Source organism: Amblyomma maculatum, chromosome 4 (assembly GCF_055883805.1).
Source record: "Amblyomma maculatum isolate TAMU_Amacu chromosome 4, ASM5588380v1, whole genome shotgun sequence".
In the NCBI taxonomy this organism is placed as follows: Eukaryota; Metazoa; Arthropoda; class Arachnida; order Ixodida; family Ixodidae; genus Amblyomma; species Amblyomma maculatum.
In genome coordinates this window covers 166,535,644-166,556,194 of record NC_139347.1, presented here as the reverse complement: position 1 = coordinate 166,556,194, position 20,551 = coordinate 166,535,644, and the positions used below count along the sequence as shown (strand labels likewise).

The window sequence follows — 20,551 nt, the reverse complement described above, 5'->3', positions numbered from 1 at the left end:
TCTTTCTGAAAACTTCACACAAGAGACTGGTGCGTCGCAAGGGTGCATTTTAAGTACTTCTCTGTTTATTGTAAAATGGATTCTATAGCAAAAGTAGTGCTGAAACCATTATGTTCAGTTTAAATTGAGGACTCGCAAATTGCATGCACATCAGCCAGTGTAGCAACAGGTTAAAGGCAGATACAGCTAACAGTAAATAAGCTGGCAGCATGGGCAGATAGGAATGGCTTCATGTTTTCCACGCAAAAGTCAGTAGCCATGCGTTTTTTTCTTAAACAGGGACTGCACACTGACCCCAAAATCTACCTAAATGAAATTACACTACAGTTAAAACACTAACACAATTTCCTGTTTTTTTTTTCATTTAATAGTACTGTCAATCTCTTCAGAAATTTTTACAGGAGTCAGTTTGCTTTTTGTTGCAGACATGCAGTCGACAAGGCCTACCATTGTGTCAAAAATATAAGACATCTGGGAAATATTAAGACAATGTGACAATACACTGGAAAAAAGCTTAGCACAAAGAATACGAAAACGCAAAAAACAGTATCACCCTGTCACATTGTGCATGTCTATGAGGTTACGAGAACACAGAATGCACCCGGAATGGAAACAAAAGAACATCACTTCTTGTTGCCTGGCAACAGACTTTTGCCAGCCATTTCCAAGAAATTCTTGACTGTTGTCTGTGCAGTCACTGTACCGTCTAGCGACTTGCACTCTCTTACAGCTTTAGGAAAAAAGAAAAGCATAAACGTGTTATTTGCAATAGAAAAATTCCTCTAATGTGAGTTTATTTTGTGACGCTTTCTCTGGCAGTGTTGAAGGTAATGTAAGTGTCAAAATCAACTTTAAACTTTTTATGCAAGAGCATATACAGAAACTTCAGCCTGTGAAACGTCACACGACTAGCTATTGTATCAAGCCGGACTTCAAACATCTGCGTAGGTGAATCGGTACGCCTATATCTGCTGTAGGTAAAGCGCACACCTTTTCGCCGGACAGCCTCAAGCGTAGTTATGTAATCTTGCGTATGTGGGAAGCATGCAACGTTTGCGTATTCTAGGATTGTGCGATGGTGTTATGTAGGCCAAAAGCTTCGGTTCCTTTGTGGAATACCGCAGGCCTCATTTCAAGAGCATAAGCTTTCACATCGCTTTATTTGCCACGTGCTCCATGCGAGCAGTCCACCCCAAGTTGGTTGATATAATGATGCCTAAGTATTTATGTTCGGTGATGGTCTGGAGAGTGGAGCTGCCATACCCGTAAGGAAAACTCAGTTTAAATTTCTTTTTCGTTACAATCATAGAAACTGTTTTGTCAAAGCTAAGGGCCATTTGCCATTCCGAGCACCATTCGGCTATCTTTCCTAGGTCATTGCTTAAGTTGAACTTCCCGGCTTTTTATTTCTCTGTACAGGACGCAATCATCAGCGAATAGCTTTCGTTTTGAATTTGTCAGGCTTACAACGTCATTAATTAAAAGAAGGAACAGAACTGCGGCTGGAACAGAGCACTGCGGTACACCAGAAAGGACCGGGACAGTATCTGAAATGGGGTCACCGAGTTGCACACACTGGCGACAGTCAGTTAAATAGTTGGCGATCTATTGTACTATAGGCACATCTCCTAATATATAATTTAGTTTCTGTAGACATTTAGCATGGCATACACGATCTAAGGTCCTTGAGAAGTCTATAAAGATGGCATCTATTTGTGTTTTGTCATATATTCCTTCAGCGAAATCGTGTAAAATCTCGACAAGTTGTGTGACACTAGACCGGCCGCGCCTGAAGCCGTGTTGGTGAGGATGAAGAATATTGTTTGACTCAATGAACTCTGTAATTGATTTTAGTATAATGTGTTCTAACGATTTACTGGAGTACAAGTAAGATAAATAGGCCTGTATTGTGATTGCCAAGACATATCACCAGGTTTATGAACTGGTATTATTTTTGCAACTTTGCATTCCATCGGGAAGCAGCGCTCGCGTATCGACTTATTGAACACGAGGCATAAGTACCTGCTCATAAATTCGGCATATCGTTTTAAGAAGGCATTAGGTATTTCTTCTGCACTTCTTATCGTCTAGGTTTAACAACAGTGATAATACTCCCTCTTGGTTACAACTATGGCACCTTGCACGCCGTATTGGTTTCTGTTTTCTTGTTGAAAGGGATGGATAATATCATTTTCAGATGAAAATGGGGGATTGGAAAAATACATCAAATGCATCTGCCTGCTTTTTCTCTTCACGAGGGGACAGCGTCTGAACGATTTTCTTTCTCGCTAATATTGCGCCAGAATTAGTGGTACGATTCATTTATAAAGCGGCCAAGTGTTGTACTGCCCTTACGCTGCTTGGCTTTTTTTGCTTTTTCTTTGAGCTATTTGTTTAAAGTATTAATCTTTTGGCAGAAGTCTGAGACCGGACTTGATTTGTTGGAATTTCTCAAACGTTTAATTCTGCGTTTTAAGTGAATTAAATTGCGTGTTATCTATGAATTGAGGCTTTTTGTGTTTTGTTTATTTTGTGGGACAAACTACCTCATGCAGTGCTTAGTATGTGCCTTCAGCTGTAGTCATATTTCATTGATGTCCGCCGAACATTCTATGTATAGTTTATGAAAGTCAAGGTACTCATGCGCAAGGTCAGTCATGATAGCGGCATCATCTGCTTGGCTAAAGGCATATACACTCTTTCTAGACATACGTTGGCAGATTTTTTTCTAGAAATGATAGTGGGGGCAAAACATTAGAAGAGTTCAACGCTGCTCAACCGAATATTGAGCGAAAGCAATAGCGGCGGGTGACTGAGCATTCTTCTAATTCTTTTTCTTTTTCCTCAGTCCACATATAAAGCCCCGCTTTAACCAAGCCGTATAAATGTGCCTTAGTGCCCTAGAGGGGTAACGTTAATACCAGGGTCCTAGCAGGCTGATTCTAACATAATCGTCCCGTGTGAAAAGAGAGACCCAAGTTGGCAGCTCCTGTCAGCTTGGGGTCGTCTACGGCGGGGGTCGTCTAAAGGTCAAAGGTGGTTACCGCCGGGCCACGCTGATTGCTCAAACTGCGAGCAGTATTGCTTTCGCAATAAAACCATACCATGATCAGATAAGCCATTAAAAATATTCACGCTAGACTTTGCCTTCAAAAAATGATCGCTTTGAAAAGTAAGATCTAAAACAGCTTGAACCGCCCTGCACACGAATAGCCTTGCAAACAATCTGTGTTAGATTTAAAATGAACAAGAAGTTTACCAGAATTTTTTTTGTTACCGTGGATGGGCTTAATAAGTTCCAATTAACGTTCGGAAGGTTAAAATCACCTGTCATTATTATGGCGCTTCCAAGCATATGTTTTTGCATGCACTCAAGAAGCAGCTCAAGAAAAGAGACCTCTGCATTTGAGGGGTCTGTATACTGCACCAACGTAGACAGAGCTCTGACATAGCTGAATCTTACACCAGACTGCTTCTACGCTTGGAACGTCTGGCATTAAAGAATAGCATATTCCTTGCCTCAGGAGCACAGCCACGCCCCTGCCTCTAGTTCCTCTATCTTTCCGAATCATGCTGTAGCCAGGTGGAACAATTTCATGGTTCTTGACTTCAGCATGCAGCCATGTTTTCTTAATGCAAACTATATCAGGGTTTAGGGCAATCAAAACTGCCTCTGGCTCTTAAACGTTGTTAGCGAGGCTGCGCTCATTAATATTAATGACAGCTGAGGGTGTCGGCGGCTTCGAGTTACTCGAGTTGGAGCATCGTCCAGGCTTTCGTCATTTTTTTAAACTTCAACTATGTCGTTGCTGTGGTCGTCCCATCTGTAAAAGCGATTATTTATGTTGAGTTTATGGTAATTCAGGTACATGTTGTCGTTTTGGTCCCGGTTTACTTTCATGTGCTCCCAAAACGTTTTCTAACTTCTCGTACACCTCGGGAAAAGTCTTCACCAATTGAGTACCGATTCCTAATTGAAAGCTTTCTTTCCTCCCCCATATAAATGGTCTCAAAATTAAAGCATCAAAAGCTCTAAATATATTTAGGTTCTCTCACACAAATATTGGTTGTCCGACCGGATCTGCCTTTCGCACATCTACCGCTCTGTCGTACACTCTTGCATAGATTACGGTAGCATAGTGTATGGGTGAGCAATACCTTCATATCTTAAACGATTGTAACCTATACATAATTCGTGTTTCCGTCTTTCAACCGGAGCCTACAGGACATCACTTATGAAAAGTACGTATGTAGAAACAAACGAACTGTCTCTTGAAGACTGAAGACCATGTGCAATATGCACAAAGCAATATCTTTCTTCCCAGGGCTGTACGTCAGAATTTGTTTCAGTACTTTTTTCGTTCAATAAAACGGTTTTGTTCATGACTGATTTAACGTGTTTTTTTGTTTTTTGTTTTTTTTTTACTCGCCCTAAGTGTTGGCTTCTATCTGCTTGTTTTCAATGTGTACCTTGCGTTGATAACTGTACACTGACAAGAGCTGTATTATTATCTCAATGTTTCCTCACCCCTTCTTTTTTTCTTCTCGCCATAAGTGTGGGCGTTTATCTGCTTGTTTTCATTGTGTAGTTTGCGTTCATAACTGTACACTCACAAGAGCTGTATTTATTATTTCAATGTTTCCCTACCTTGTGTTTAAATTCACATGACATGTGCTTTTTATATATGCCTGACTACTGTAGTGCTGCCAAAGTGGGGGCCCGTGGCTCTGTCAAGCTGTCAAACGGCAGCTTTTACCTCGGGCTCCCGCCATCATTTGTACCAGGATGGTAAATAAATTGAATTGAATTGAATTGAATCAGAACATCTTTACTACCCCATAGTTACAAAGTGCGTATCCTGAACCGCGTTTAACAACAAACCGCAAGCAGTCAGACCCTTGCTCCTCCACTGAACAGATCTGCCAAGAATTAAAGATACTAAATACACTCCCTGATATTGCACAAAGTACTAATCCGTTACCACCTTTTAAAATTTCCCCCTCTATGCAGTCTTACTCGAACACAGTTTGACAAATAGCTAACTCCACACGAGCACAAATTACTAGAATTCCTGACCTTAAAAGACAAACATATAGACCACAAAACATTTTATACCTATGGATCCATAACGACCTCATATGTTGGTATCGTTGTGGTAGCAAACAATCACCAAAAGCAGTTAGGTCCCAATTGTGCATCAGTGTTCACTGCCGAACATTATGCAATCTCTCTAGATGTAGAAAAATATTAAAATCGAATATTGAAAACTGCATAATCTACACTAACTCAATCAGCTTAATCACAGCACTACACTCAAAAAATGTAACATAACCCCTACCGGGAAAATCGTACACTGCATAACAGCCGAAACACGAGGTAACAAAATTAAAATCTGCTGATTACCTAGCCATGCTGTAATGCTATGTAACAAGACAGCTTATGCACGAGAGGCAGCGGCCCGAAAAGCAAAAAAAAAAGAAAATGTAAATGTACCAAGTAAGACGGTTTGGCAAGCCTCATAACAAAGTGAAGTATAAATCATACTACATGCCGTGAAACCAGCTGTTGTAATATGGAAGTTATGCAGTCACCAGAAGGGGTAATCAAGGTAATATAAATGTCGTCCTCGCCATGGACACACTCATCTTACACATAGCTTTATTCTCAAGAAAGATGAGCCAATATATGAAGATAGGGGACATCGGCTCACAATCAATCACATTTTATTTTCATGTAAAAAATATTACTCCATTGTACACCGAACAGATACCATTCTCTCCATCACTTCTCCTAGCAGAGAATGCAATTGTGGACATTTCACTAGGTTTTAGTTTCTTAGAATAGACTTTCTTCCTAAAAAAGCTATGATATTTACCATTCCGATCTTCTTTCAAGAAAACATAATATACCTTATGCTTAGCGCCAGATAGCTTCAGTTGCGTACGCGAAATAAAACACAACACAACACTCTTCATTTGTTCAGGTGTTCTAGACCATCTGCGACAGACGGAAATTCCTAATTGGTTTAGACAGATTTTGCTATACGTTAATCTCTATTAAATAATGTAAAAGAATATAACTAAATGATGCTTCTCCTATCAGGTGAAAGCCTTTCTATGTCCATGTAGCAAACTACCGTGCGCGAGATTTGTGCGCGAGATCTTTGCTCGAGATTTATCGTATGCCGCGAGATTCCCCGAGGTTAGTTCTGGTCAATCGTTACTTCTGTCTACAATGCCACACGCGCGCCAAAGAACGCCACGCGACAGGAGCGATGGAATACTAGTGTGTACTATTCAAATACGCTGGAGAGAGAGTGACAGGTATTGCGCCTTTCTTTACCTCTAAATTAATCCTAATTACGTACCATTGTATCGAATGCCGATAAGAGGCAAACGGTGAGAGGCAAATGATAGGAGAGGAAGGGTAGGCTTTCTCCATTCTCTTAAGAGACATCTAAGAGACCAATCGTTTTTCAAACTGGCGTGATCTCGGTGTCATGATTATTGAGCTTTTAGTCTTGCATACTCTAAGCGGGAGAATCGCTCTAGAATATTCATTGTTACAACGCTTAGCCACTAGGCAAAATTGATTGCGATTGTGCAGGCGCTTATGTCAAAAATAGTGGCCCGAAGTTCTTCACAGTTTATCTCGGCTTGCGAAAAGCGTTCGTTCAAATAAATGAGACGTTTTAAATTTAAAACCTTAACACATCAAAATAGGGCTGTCTTTTTGATAGAGATTGTGCTATAAATTTGGTGATTGCACAAAGAAGTGATAATTTTTTGCAAACTCGTAACGTTCGTTACCTTGATACCGCCCGAATGTGTTACAGAAATGGGACAACGAGCTTGCTGAAGTGGCTCAGGCGTTAAGCGACTTATGCGACGACAGCGGACACGACGACAAAGGGGCGCGGATTACATGTGAGCTTCCACGCAGCACAAAGAATAGAATGTGGGCAGCTTTTTAGCCATCTTATTATGCCTAGTAGAGTTACTGAACAAGACTAGCTATCAAATGGGCTCAGGAGCGTTTTATGTTCTCTGGCAAAAAGTCAACATTATAGTAAAACAAATTGGGAGCAGGCAGCCAATGACGGAAAGAGGGGAAAGGTGATAAATATAGCAGCTGATATCGTACGCCACTAACTCGCCTCAACAACATACCATAAGCAAGAACATGAATTGCTACAGAGATGGAAGAACGAGCTTGTTGCGCATATGCGCCTGGAGGTTACAATACGCTGCAGGTTAGTTGTTTTTAAGAAAAATGTAACTCATTTCTTTCATTGAAGAGCGCCTAGCATACCCGGATTATAGATTCTTAGCAGTCATTAGGTGATTAACATCTCGATTTCTACACTCAATATCAGCCTTTACAGTCGCGGTATGTACACCATGCATGTTGTTGAGAGTCCATATGCCTCGTACTCCTCCTCCTCAGAAGAAGAATTACACCAGCCTACACTTTCACAGAAATTACTCAGCTGTACCAAACCAGACACAATTTTTACCCCCTGTACCCGTGTAAAGGGTTGACGAGAGCGGAGGAATGCGTCTTTCTTCGCCTCCTTACGAGCATCATAATGTGCTCGGCAACACTTAAACACTTTGAGAGTGCCTTCTCTGGGGAGTGCCCGCACTGTGGGGAAATGTCTTTGGACTTCTTCTACATGGTGTGGGCGTGCCCCTCCAACCCTGCCTTTGCACCTAACCCAAACCCCGCTAGGGAGAACTGGGAGGCGACCCTACTCGCCTGCTCCGACCTCAAAGCTCAAAAGACGTTGGTCAAACGAGAAACGGCGGCAGCTGAAGCCACTGGGGTCCTGTACTAGGCACTCCACATGTTGTTTGTGAGGGAAAGGGCACTAAGCCTGACCTCAGAGCGACCTCCATGTAACTATTTTTAATAAAGGTTTTCACCACCACCATATGCCTCTTTTTTATTTTTATATTTCGTTTTGTGCTTGGTAGTTTTTTCTTGTCTTAGTTTTTTTCTTATCGTTCATTATGTACACACCAAGAAGGGAAATATTTTGAGGTTTTATTATTACCCTGCCGCGGTGGTGAAGCGGTAAGACGCCAGACTACTGTGCCGGCTGCTGCGTTCCGATGGACGCGAAAAAAAGAGGTGTCTGTGTGCTGTGCGATGTCAGCGTATGTTGAAAATCCCCTAGTGATCGAAATTACTCCGCAGCCCTAAACTACGGCTCCTCTCTCTCTCCTTCCACTTTCACTACCTCCCTTCCCTTACGGCGCGTTGAAGGTGTTCGCAAAACAAGTGTGACAGATACTGCGCCTTTTCTTTCGTATGAACCAATAATTATTATTATTTTGAGGTTTTCAAACGTTTTCATAATTATGTTTTCACTATATATGCTTACTCGGCACAGCCTCAAGAACTCCCTAACATAACTCGGTACAAAAACGAATAAATTATTTAAATTACGAATCAGCGTTTATTTATTGAAAGAATAAATACTTCTTCTGGAAGCTATATTGAAAAAAGTTGTGCGCAACTTTGCTTTCATGCAAGCAGTAGAGCGTGTTTTTATACCTTCTGCTAGATGTTAACACTTATTGCTTTATACCTTTAAACTCATATAGCCTTTTATATTTAGCCTTGATAGAAAGATGTATGTTTGTCAAGGCTGCTTTTTAAATAGTCGCTTCCAGTTTACAGTTTACTTGATTCAATCGCATCAAAAACCTTAAGTTTCTTTTTTTTTTCAGTGACCTTAAAGTTCAAAGCCTACTCATTTTATGGTGATGCGGTTAGGAGGGAGCCAAACAATTTTGAAAATTTATTGGTTCTCAGCCTACAATGAGCAGTACAATGCACCGAACTTTCGTGTTCCTTCATCAAAACGCGTTTGCAGCAACCAGCATCGTACCCGTGTCTCGTGGATCAGTAAACTATTGCTCCATTTTGTCAGCTGTCATTACAGGCCGCCATAGGTTTATCTGAAAAACTTGTACGAGCACAAAAGCTTTCAGTTAAAAGGGCAAGATTAAAAGGGGCATAATGATATACAGTCGTGCCCCGTTAATATGACCCCCGTTAATATGGACGACCCGAATTATGGACAGTTTTTCTGGGGACGAAACCTTTTCAATGTATTTATGCCTCGTTAATATGGAAACTCGCTGTCCGGACAATGGACAGGGGAAGAATACACGCGCCCCACTTGGGCCCATGTATTTTTGTCTCGTTAATATGGACAGTGCTTGAAAAAAAAGCAGAGTAGTCCGAACGCAAGTTAAAAAAGGGCGCGCCGCCCGCGAACCTACGCGACAGCCGATACGGCGGGATGCCTGAACGAGTCCTGTGGGGTTGGAAAGAACCAAAGCCGGCGTGTCGCCGTTCTAAGGAAGGGGGGAGGGGGGGGGGGGGAGGGTAGCGAAAGAGCGGAGAGGAGCGTACACAGTAAACCGAGGGTCAGCATAAGAAAGACCCCGAAAGAGGGAACCAGGAGACTTCTGGGTGCAGCGGAAGTGCCGCCGCAGTCGGGAAAACAGCAACACGTGGTTTCAATAAATTCTGCTGAACGTGAACAGAGAGACCGGTAAAAGCGTAACAAAGAAATGACAGGAAGAAAGACAAGTGCCTACAGTGGCGGTGGGAACTGAAGTTTTCTTCCCAAAGCGCAATGTGTGTTCCATGAAGCCGTTAACGCTTTTCGGTGAGAGTTAAGACACACTCACAAAGTACAGCGACAAAAGAGGCGACGTACGAACACGCAACCGGGACCGGGCGTCCCGTCCTGGACGCTTCCCTCTCATGCTCCTGGTTTTCGTCCTTGTTGCGCTGCCGAATGGCCAAACTTTGCACACTAGGCGGTCCGTATGTCGGCTTCGCTTTGAGTCAACGATGCGGCCTTGACAAGGTCTGAGCTCTTTGTAGTCGGCTAGCCGTCGTTCTAAACTGTACTTCAGCTTGCAGTGTTTGTTTTATGGGAACACATAAAAACGGCGCCAAGAAGATGGGATGTTCGATAGCCCTCTGCATAGCAGCTTGCCAGCTTGACTCCTTCGCTTTCTTACAGAAACAGTACAAGGCAAGAAAAGAAAGAATCAGAAGAACGGAAAGGCAGAAAGGTTAACTAGGCAAAAAAGTGCACAGCATCAGGAGCCTGTAGCCCCGAACTTGAGTCTGGCTTTTGGCGTGGCGGGAGTTAAACGCAAAAGAACAGAGCTGAACGTAGGCGCGAAGAAATCTGTGAATACAAGCGCAAAAAGCCATCTCAGTCAATCCAAGCTGCGAGGGACTAGTATCGACAGCTCAGCTGTTTCCTCGCCTCAGGAGAATCTCAAGCAGCTACTTAGCGGCTACTTAGCTCAGTGAAGAGGCCATTTTGGAAGCTGCGGTGAGTAGAGAATCAGACGCTGATTCATCGCCCTGTGAGGAGTTCATGCTCGAAAGTTCGACCAACACAAAGTCCAACATCACGGGTGTCATGGTAAGAGAGTCGCTTCAGAATGCACTACAATTTTTCGAAGACAACAATGACAAGGTTAATGCACTCAAAAGTGCCGGTGTTCTGTGAAATTTTGAGTCCAGTGCACATCGTTACGTACAAAAGCAGTCGTTAATTACAATTCTCTTTTCTGAATAAAATCCTTTTTTTTTATTCATGACTCGTTATTATGGATGACTCGCTTTATGGACAGTTTTGGTCGGAAACCAAAGTGTCCATATTAACGAGGCACGACTGTATTTGGCTGCTACGTTCCCAATCTCTCCCTTGCAAGCGTCGCCTCATGCATGTATATTGGTTCAACGGTATCTTGTTTTGAAATTCTTAATGCCTAGCTTGCCTTCCTCAGGTAGAAAAACCTGATTGTCTAACCACCATCCGGCAAATCGTCCATGCCCCGCCGGGGTGGTGCAGTGGTAAGACGCCCGACTACTGTGCCGGAGTTCCCGGGTTCGAACCCGACCGCGGCGGCTGCGTTTCGATGGAGGCGAAACGAAGAGGCGTCGTGTGCTGTGCGATGTCAGCGCACGTTAAAGATCCCCAGGTGGTCGAAATTACTCCGTAGCCCTCCACTACGGCTCCTCTTTCTCTCTTTCCACTTTCATTCCCACCTTCCTCCCTTCCCCTACGGCGCGGTTCGGGTGTCCACAGAGCAAGTGTGACAGTTACTGCGCCTTTCCCTTCCTGTGAACCAATTTATTTAAATCGTCCATGATACGCAGCCATCATCGGCGTCTCATAATTTTCAGTTGTGTGGTTTGCTCTGTAGTGCTTATTATGGTTGGATAACTGCTAAATAAACTACTGTTTATAGTAGTTCAAGTAAATATATGTGTTGTGCATATCATCCCCACTGCTCTGGATATTTTCCTTTCGTACATTACAAAATTAGAGCGCAAAAAAGAACCACACAAAGACAGACTAACGACACACAGCACAAGCGCTCAAGCACTTGTCTTCTGTGCGGTTAGTCCGTCTGTGTGGTTGCTTTTTGTGCTCTAACTTTATATTGTTAAGTACACACTAAATCGCCCAGGAAGCAATTATACTGAAGTTTATTTCCCTTCGGACAGCCAAATTCGACAAGGTGGGCCAGAATCTTGCCTACAATTATGAACCGACTCAGTCGTCCACTGTGAATGCTGCCGGACGCGTTAAAGACTGGTTCGACGAGTACAAGGATTTCAATCCGGGATTTGTCGACCCGTTTCAAACAGCCAGGGGCCCAGCTGTGTTGCATTTCACACAGGTATACGTAATGCAATTTGCGCGTTGACCTATGATTGATCCATGGTGATTAAAGACGCTAGCCTTAAATAAAAACTAACTAGATGGTCCCGAAATGTAGGCACATTTTTTGTAGAATATGTAGAATATTTCGAGTACATCTTCTGAGCCTCTAAATGGGAACCATGATTAAAATATCAGCGCAGGCTAGGAAAAAAGCCTGTCATATAAATCTAAGCAAACGTAAGTGGAAAGTTTAGTGAAAAGTAAAGTTATTTACCTCTCTTGTTCCTTAGATAAGCAAGTAGTGTCCATTAAGTTGCAGTTATCTTTTCTGTATTTCTTGATGCATAATAGGCGCGAAGTACGCTAGGGGTATACACAGCAGTTTGGTACTTGTATTATTAATATAGTTTGAATACTACGTGTAAGCCTTGGCGTAGAGATTTATAGCTTTTTTCCATCCGCTGAGCGTCTCGATCATACCATACTTAGAAATGCATAGTGCTTTCCCTGTTATGCAGAACAAGCACTCGATTTTCTATTACTTAGAAATTCACGCACCATAATTTCAAATGTCACAAGACTGCCAAGCAGTACTTAGCCTCACTCTACGCAGAGCATAATTTTCCTATTCGTTTGTCTACCTTACAGCACAATTTCAGAATCGTAGAGGATGCTGATACGAGGAATAATGATTATAGAATGAGTGCTTAGTGATACAATCAACAAACACTTAGTGTATTGATCATTAGTATGATTCTATTTCATTGAAGAGTCTAACACAGCTCAGCGACGACGGACATGAAAGAAAGACAAGTGCTGTCTTATAACTCGATTTTTATCTTAAAACAAATCCATTATACACTCTTAAACATACAGTAAGCATGCGCCTCCCCTAACAAGTTTATTCATGTTAGCTTATTCGCTATCCTTCCATGAAGGATCACTGAAACTGTGCTTACCGCGTGTTATCATTCAAATGGAATCTGTGTTTACACGGCTGTTACCATTCACATGGATGTGATAGGTTTAACCTATTTTGGTTGTTATTTGGTCCCTATGCCCATAAATAAGTTTGGTTTACTTGAAAATAGGTGTGCGCAATTCCATGGAAATCTTGGGTATTACTCGAGGTTTAGTCTCTATATACGATTGATGACAGGAGACTTTTAACGATGGATTATTGTGGCTTATACTTGCACTTTGCAGAATTTTCAGTCTGTCTAATATATCTTTTACCGGAGGAAATTTCAACGTCATATGTAAAGCCCTTTCAGCACATGACACGAACTTAACCTGGAGATTTATCCTGCAGGCTCTACTCTCGGTTTTTGTTATCTTAGCAAAAGTTGCTCTGCTATCGACTGTGGCACATACTTTTCTGTGTTCATTTCGTGACTGAGAGCAACATATGAATACCATATCTGCCGCCTACCTTCTTAAGTCTATGGACAGCTGATGAAACCATGGGATAACCGTATGCCTCTTCGTATTGGAACGATCTGATGAATCGAAATTCTTGAAATACTACGTTTCTTCATGCTTTTATTCGAAGAAATATTACTTCTTCCGAAAAAGCGGCCGATGTCAAACATACAAGCCACTGACGCAAATGTTGAATTTCGTAGAGGTGAAATGTATATCGGACAGACCGGAAATTTTTTAAACACCTGTTAACGCCATCAAAATACTTCATTAAAAGCTGCTTCATCGTCTAACATAACGTTTAAATACAGAGGTTGTCTCTTGGATAATATCCATGATTCCTCTAATAACAATTGTGCATATCTCTTTTCAACTACACCAAATGTATTTGCAGGCATACGGACAAAATAACAAGATAATTATGTGAGCCAAATCTCCTTCACGTGAATGGTGACACCTGTGTAAGCACAGCTTTATTGCTGCTTCATGGCTGTGAGCTTGATTATCTTTATTTTAAAAATTAAGATTATTTCGAGACGCTCATGCGTCCTTGTTGTGTTGTAAGGTGTATTCATAAACACGTTTTCTCAACACATATTAAGTTGCCGGCACTTGTCCCTCGTCGAGGAGCCGTTTTTAGTTCTTCAATGATTCTACAAAGCGTGGCCATATCATGTTCGGGACGTGCTGCTGTGACTGGCTCGCTCAGCCCGTGTCATTAGAAACGAATCCATTAGCCGGCTGTAGTTGGAGTTGTATAGGGGTCATACGTTACATTTCGACGGGCTGAAACGCGAACAATCGTCCCAATTCCAGGCTTTGTTGCCGCTAAAGATTCTTTTCTGCGTAAGCGTACTCTGAATCACTAGTCATAATACAGACATTGGGAGCTTATTCGGCTATTGCAGCTGTCAGGTGCAAAGCCTTAAATTCTTGAATCTATGGTAGTTAAGCCACGACCACTCTGGTCATGATGGACACGCACTTAGTTTGGTGAGCGGATGAATTGTATTGGACGTTTCATATTCAGTCGTCTCACTATACCCAAGTTTCTTCCCCAGTCAGAAGGAGCGAGTCAATAGTCTTCAACGCATAATAAATTCTCTTTTTTATCCATCGAAGGGCTTCTTTACTTTCGAGGTTGCAATGCGGCGGTATTGCTATCCTTGTTGCAAGCCGAAGAAAATTTGAATTTCTTTCCGAATTCTGTATGATCATTAATCACTATGAAAGTATGACGCTGCAAAACTGAAGCGAAACACTTTTAGTTGTTCACCGCCTACCGTATGGAATGTCATGCACTTCGTTAACTTTTGAAGCATTCCTGAGCTACGCTTCACAAAGACATAAGTTTATCAATGGCGGTGTCGTCAGCATAACCTTTCTAGACGATGTTGTACATACGAATGATTTCAAAGCGCAGCTATGTTCTTTCGGTTTCTCAAATGTGACTGTTTAACAAGATCCCATAACTTGTTAAACAGCCTCGATAATCGAATTTTTATAACTATCATTGACACGACCATTTAGGGCGCAGGCACAGCTTGCTGTGACGTGAGTGGTTATTATCCGGTTTTTCTGACGTACTTCAGCAATCCTGTAGCAACTATTGAACAAAGCAAACCTTTAGTTACATAATACGTCTCCAAATAGAGTTACAACTGTTCAAACAAGCAGTCATGTTCCAAGACTAGTCCAATAAAATTCAAAGGTGACCAAATGAAGCATATAAAGAAATCATTCCGCTCTTCGCAGTTATGTATGCTAAACACTTTTCCTTAAATACAATTAAATGATATAAGAAGGCCACGAAGCGCCTTGGATAACAAAGCAACATCTAAAATTATTAAGGTAAAAAATACACTTTATCCATCTTTCTTACAGACAGGATTAGAAACCACCCTGAAAGAAGGTAAAATCAGAGGGTCTGTTAGGTGTCTCTTAACAGGAGAATGGCGAAAGCGTACCCTTAATCTCCTATCATTTTACTCTCAATGTTTACCTTTTATCGGCGTTCTTTGCAGTGCTAAATATTATTATAATTGGTTTACAGGAAAGGAAAGGCCGATTATCTGTCACTCTCTCATGCAAGTGTGAGTTTGGATAGACGATACACCATCGCTCCTGTAGCATGGCGCTGATTGATAAACTTTACTGGGGAAAATTGGCGTTAGGGGTAGTGGGTTAGGAAAGTACAGTACTTGGGAGTCCCTGTCAAAGAGTCCGTTGGCCTCAGAAGCGGCTCTGGCCCGCTGCACCAGCATGAGCTGATGCTGTGCGTCCGAGTCGGCTAGAAGGTCCTCCCACTGCTCAAGACTACGACTATCTATTTTAGGCATTATGGGGCTTGCCCTACAACCCCATGTTGTGTGGCGTTCTCGGCGCGCGTTGAAGTGTGGGATTGCAGATGGCAGGAAGGCTTAAGGAAAATACATCTCGCTGAATATCGCACACACATCCAACGCCTAAAGGAGGCGTCGACAGGTCTCGCGCACGACTCTCGCGCACGGGATTTCGTTTTATGAGCCTAGAAAGGCTCTCGCCTTAAAAATGTTTGTAATACGTTAAATGATAAGCTGATATGTGCGACATTTGATTTCTATGAACTAATGTTTGCAAATGTAAATCAGCCGTGTCCTGATGCTGGAGGAAATAACAGTATATTCAGGTGTCGAAGAACGAACTCTTTTCCTGATACTATTTTTCGGACGGCCGAGAACTAATCGAAAAGAAATGAGTGAATACTTAACTCGTTGCTTTGTTAAATCTTTCCTGTTCCTGCACCCACAGACAATCCCTCGGAGGCACTCATACACGAAAGTAGCATAACTCAAAATATATTCTTTCAGCCAACACGTCACAATGAAGTGTTTATTACATGATTACCTTGCCAAACAGTAAGCTTTGAACGCATATAGCATCCAAATTAAGCCCATAAAGTATGTCTCAAGTGACATTTCGTCTGTACTTGTTCATATATTTAACTTTCTGATGGAATCAGGAATTTTCCCTGATGCAATGAAGATTGCTAAAGTATGAGTAAATTTTAAAGGAGGCAACTCAATTTTGGAAACTAGTGACCTATATTCGTCCTTCTGGTTTTGAGAAAATTACTACAAATTCTTTTCCTGAGGGTAACAAAGTTTATTCTCAGTTTCTACTGTCAACACACACGCACCAGTTGGGTTTATGAAAAGCAAGTCCACGGAGGTGTTTCTGTTAGCTTTCAAGGATCACATTCTGCAAAATATAGATAGCAAGTTTACAGTAGCCCTTTTAGTGGACTTCACTAAAGCATTTTACTGTCTGAACCACCATATTCGAATTCATAAGCTTGAGTCATATGAAATTCGTGAGCGATGCTCAGACGTATTAAAATATTACCTCAAAAATGGAGCTGAGTTCGTAAGGATCAACTAACATAACTCATCGCTTCTCACAGTGAAACAAGGTGTCACGCAGAGTAGCTTACTAGGCTCACTACTATTTAATGTATTTATTAATGACATTGAAAGCATAGACAAAACAATACAATTTTTATACATGCTGATTATAGTGCTTTGTTAATGTCTGGTTTAAACACAAGGATTTAGCACTCAAGTCCAACGAGGGTTTGGAGAAATTGTCAAGGTGGTCAAACCTTAACAGAATTATATTTGTTGCTGCCAAAACAAAAGGCAGATATTCGCCACTTTTTGTGGGTTTGCCCGGCACTGAAGCCGACGAGAATTCGGCACCTGACAGCAGTGGGCCTTTCCCCGACCAACTCATTATCGTACATTGCTTGGACACAAGGGCCTTATCATCGCTCCCTTGAACTGTATTAGAACAGCCTACCTTTTTTCTTTCATTTATTAACCCCCTAAATGTATTTTTTACACATTTCATTATGCCTTGAGGCTATAAACAACGTTATTAAAAAAAAAAGAAACTGTCATTTAAGTGTTATTTCCGCATAATCACCTAGAAAAATTTGTTCATCATGAATTCCTCCTGTATAAAGATGGGACTTCATATTAATTACCTAAGCAAGAAACTACCTTCGATTACTCCTAGCAGGGGCAGCTTTTGTAACGAGGTGTTGGTGCTTGGCGCCACCACGGGCCCTCATCCCCCATACTGAAGCTGTCATCCACACCGTGGTGAAAGGTTGAGGGATGGAGGGAAGAAACCATTAATAGTGGCGTTCGAATCGATGTCCGCTACAAATAATGTTTCAGGCTATTTGAAGTTCATTTATTTATTTATTGAAGTGAGTTTCTATTTACACTTCTGTACGGAGCTGAAAAGGCACGACGCCTCACGTGGGCCTTCCTCCCTGGGGGAAGCAAATTGCATTTGGCCTGTGTATACAAAACAAGCAAATACAAAGTGTGTAGCGGTCATCATGACATCAGTTTCCACAGCACATCAGACCCCCCAAAATTCATTTCAAAAATAACAATACCTGAACCTAAGGTGGTCTGAATAAATAAGAAAAAAAACAACATAAAACCATCACACGCCACCACTGCTGGTACAGCAATCTACGATGAACATACAAGAGCGAAAAGCTGTACAGTGCATGTTACAGTAAATTAAGATTTCTTGAAAAGAAGCAATCATGAAATACAGGAAGTTATGAAGGGCAGAAAAGAAAAAAAGCATCATGGTCACTGATATCAATGCAAGTATGTCACAGGAGTTAGTTTATACTGTATTCGGCAGGTACAGAAGTAGAAGATGATGATCTGATAATGGTCAGGAGGAAATATATATTTACAGAAGCAAAATAGTTTACATAGGCAAAGTTACAGCAACAAGTCACACAGACAACTGTAACTTAAAAGAAAATGAAGACTCACACAGAGAAGTCACTTTAAAGGCCCTTACTTTCCTACTGGACGTTTCGGTTAAAGCCTAGGGGGTGTAAATACGTGCTAAGCACGGAGCCTCAATCTTGACTGTCGAACATGGTCCGTGGACCGCTTTTTGATACCAGACATCAACAAAGACCCAAGGGCGGTCACCTTAGGTAATTCGTCCCGAAAATGAAGCAGCCAATCAAATTATTTAAAAACATGCCACAACCCCAGTGGGTTGGGAATAATCTCGGACCCAGGTCCTTAATTACTTCAAATAAAATACAACATTCAAAACACACACTCTTTCCACTCGCTGGTCCCCGAACCCTCTCACACGGCGCCTGTCTTTGTCTCCCCTCCTCAGCGTGTTTGCGACGAGACCTTGCAATTGGCGCCTTTGTAAAAAAAAACGCCGCGGGGGCTCTAGAGACTAGGCCATCCAGCCGTCCCGTTCGAGGAAAAAAGGGGGGGGGGGGGCGGCACTGTCCCAGAGCAGTGTACAGTCGCCGTTGCTCGCACCCGATGAGCCGCTGCGTGGGGGCTAAGTGCTGCGCCTATTGTCGCCTTCTGCAGGACATTTAGTGAGCGCTTGTGGCAGTGCAAAAAGCTTCATTACCGGCGTCTCCCTGCACCCATGCTTGGCGCCACGGCGGGCGATCGCTGGACGAGCTGGCCGTAAAGTGGTTCGCAGAAGCGTGCCACTGTTGTTCCCGGCTCATAATTGGATGCGTCTCTCGTTCGCTTCTTGGCGACGCCTCGGGGCGAAAAGACGAAACAAACCAGGCCTCCCGCGCGCCCCGCGGGCCCGCGTCCAAGAAAAGAGGAGAAAAGGAGAAAAAAAACAACACCGCTCGCTCCTTGGCCTAGGCGCGTGGGGGGTTCGACCGCAAGCTTGACTCCACGCGCGAGTCGCTTTTCAATGCGGCCTTACACGTCACTCCTAAGAGGGTAAATGAGCTTGGAATCCGGTCATTTCAGCCTAATACAACAAAGGCCGCAACAACCCGCGAAGAAAACAAAACATGTAAGACACTTCGCACGTGAATGGAACACCAAATGAATATCGCGACACAAGATGGGTATAGCACAAAACAAATCACACATTCGCATCGGCGGACCGGACAGTGTTCGTGAAAGTCCCGCGCGCGAGCAATTGGATGTCCTCATGCCAAGTTCACGCGCACTTTACCGTTCACATCAAACATTGCACCGGGTACGCGGGGACATTCACGCATCGCCGAAAGGCCATGGCTGAAGCGTGTGCTTGCTCTACGCCCCAAGTCACATTGGGGACACGGGTTAACGCGTCGGCGTTACCATTGCTTGACCCCTTCCTGTGGGTCTCCGTCACATTGTAGCGCTGTAGGGCCAGCGCCCATCGCGCGAGTTTTGCCCCATGAGGCGTACTAGTAGTGAGATAGGAGAGGGGGTTGTGGTCAGACACCACGTTAATTTCTGCCCCGTACACCCAATGATCAAATTTCTTTAGTGCCCAGATAATGGCGAATGCTTCCCGCTCGATCGTAGACCAGCGGGTCTGTGTTGGCGTGAATCGGTGGCTGGCAAACGCTATCGGCCTTTCCCGTCCCTCGTCTCCCATCTGCGCCAAACAAGCCCCCGCTGCAACGTCGGACGCGTCGGTGAACAGCCAAAATGGCCTTTTAATGTCGGGGGTGTTCAGCGATGCAGCTTCGCACAGAGCTGACCTGAGCCTGTCAAGCGCGTTTTGCGCTTCCTGGCTCCACGGAATCGTGTTAGGTACACCTCGCCTCGTCAAAGACGTGAGTGGTGCGGCCACCTCGGCGTATCCTTCAACGTAATCGCGGTAGTAACCACATAAGCCTAGCAGACTCCGTAGCTGTCTGTTTGTTGAGGGGGGCACGAGCCCACGAATGGCCGATATCTTTTCTGGATCGGGCCCATGGGTTCCGCCTCCAACTATGTGCCCTAGGTACTTAATGTGGGCCTGTGCGACCTGACACTTTTCCCGGCTCACTTTAAGCTTGGCGTCGCGCAACAAATCAAAAATTATTTCTAAGTGCCGCAAGTGTTCAGTCCACGAGGAAGAGAAATTGGCGATGTCATCGAGGTATGCGGCCGCATAAGCCTGATGTTTCGAGAGGAGGGTGTTCATTATCCGCTGAAAGGTGGCCGCGGCGTTGTTTAGCCCGAACGGCATGACGCGCCAAGCATATTGTCCCTCGTGAGTTACGAAGGCGGTCAGATGTTGGCTCTTCGGAGCTACCGGCACCTGCCAGTATCCGCGTCGCAAGTCGATAAGAGTGATATACCTAGCGCGGCCCACCCTCATGATGAGCTCTTTAGGGGGTGACATTGGAAAGGCATCCGTGCGCGTCGCTGCATTTAAAGCGCGATAGTCAACACACATGTGCACCGATCCATCCTTCCTACCTACGCATACAACGGGATGGGCGCACTCGCTTTCTACCGGATACACCAGCCCGAGGTCTAGCAACTCGTTTACCTGGCGGCTCACCTCACTCCTTAATAACTCCGGCACGCGATACGGGAAAGTGCGTTTGAGCTGGTGGCCTTCGTGCAGCTCTATCT

At 43.4% G+C, this 20,551-nt stretch overlaps 1 protein-coding gene across 1 annotated transcript in view; it reads left to right on the top strand.

Annotated features, from left to right (window-relative positions):
• Positions 1–20,551, top strand: part of LOC146193429 (venom allergen 5-like) — a 92,217-nt gene that overhangs the window by 36,044 nt on the left and 35,622 nt on the right. Inside the window, exons 2-3 of the mRNA XM_084600548.1 lie at positions 6,837–6,927; positions 11,555–11,730. Of these exons, the coding sequence (XP_084456674.1) occupies positions 6,837–6,927; positions 11,555–11,730 (267 nt within the window). The remainder of the gene's footprint in view (positions 1–6,836; positions 6,928–11,554; positions 11,731–20,551) is intronic.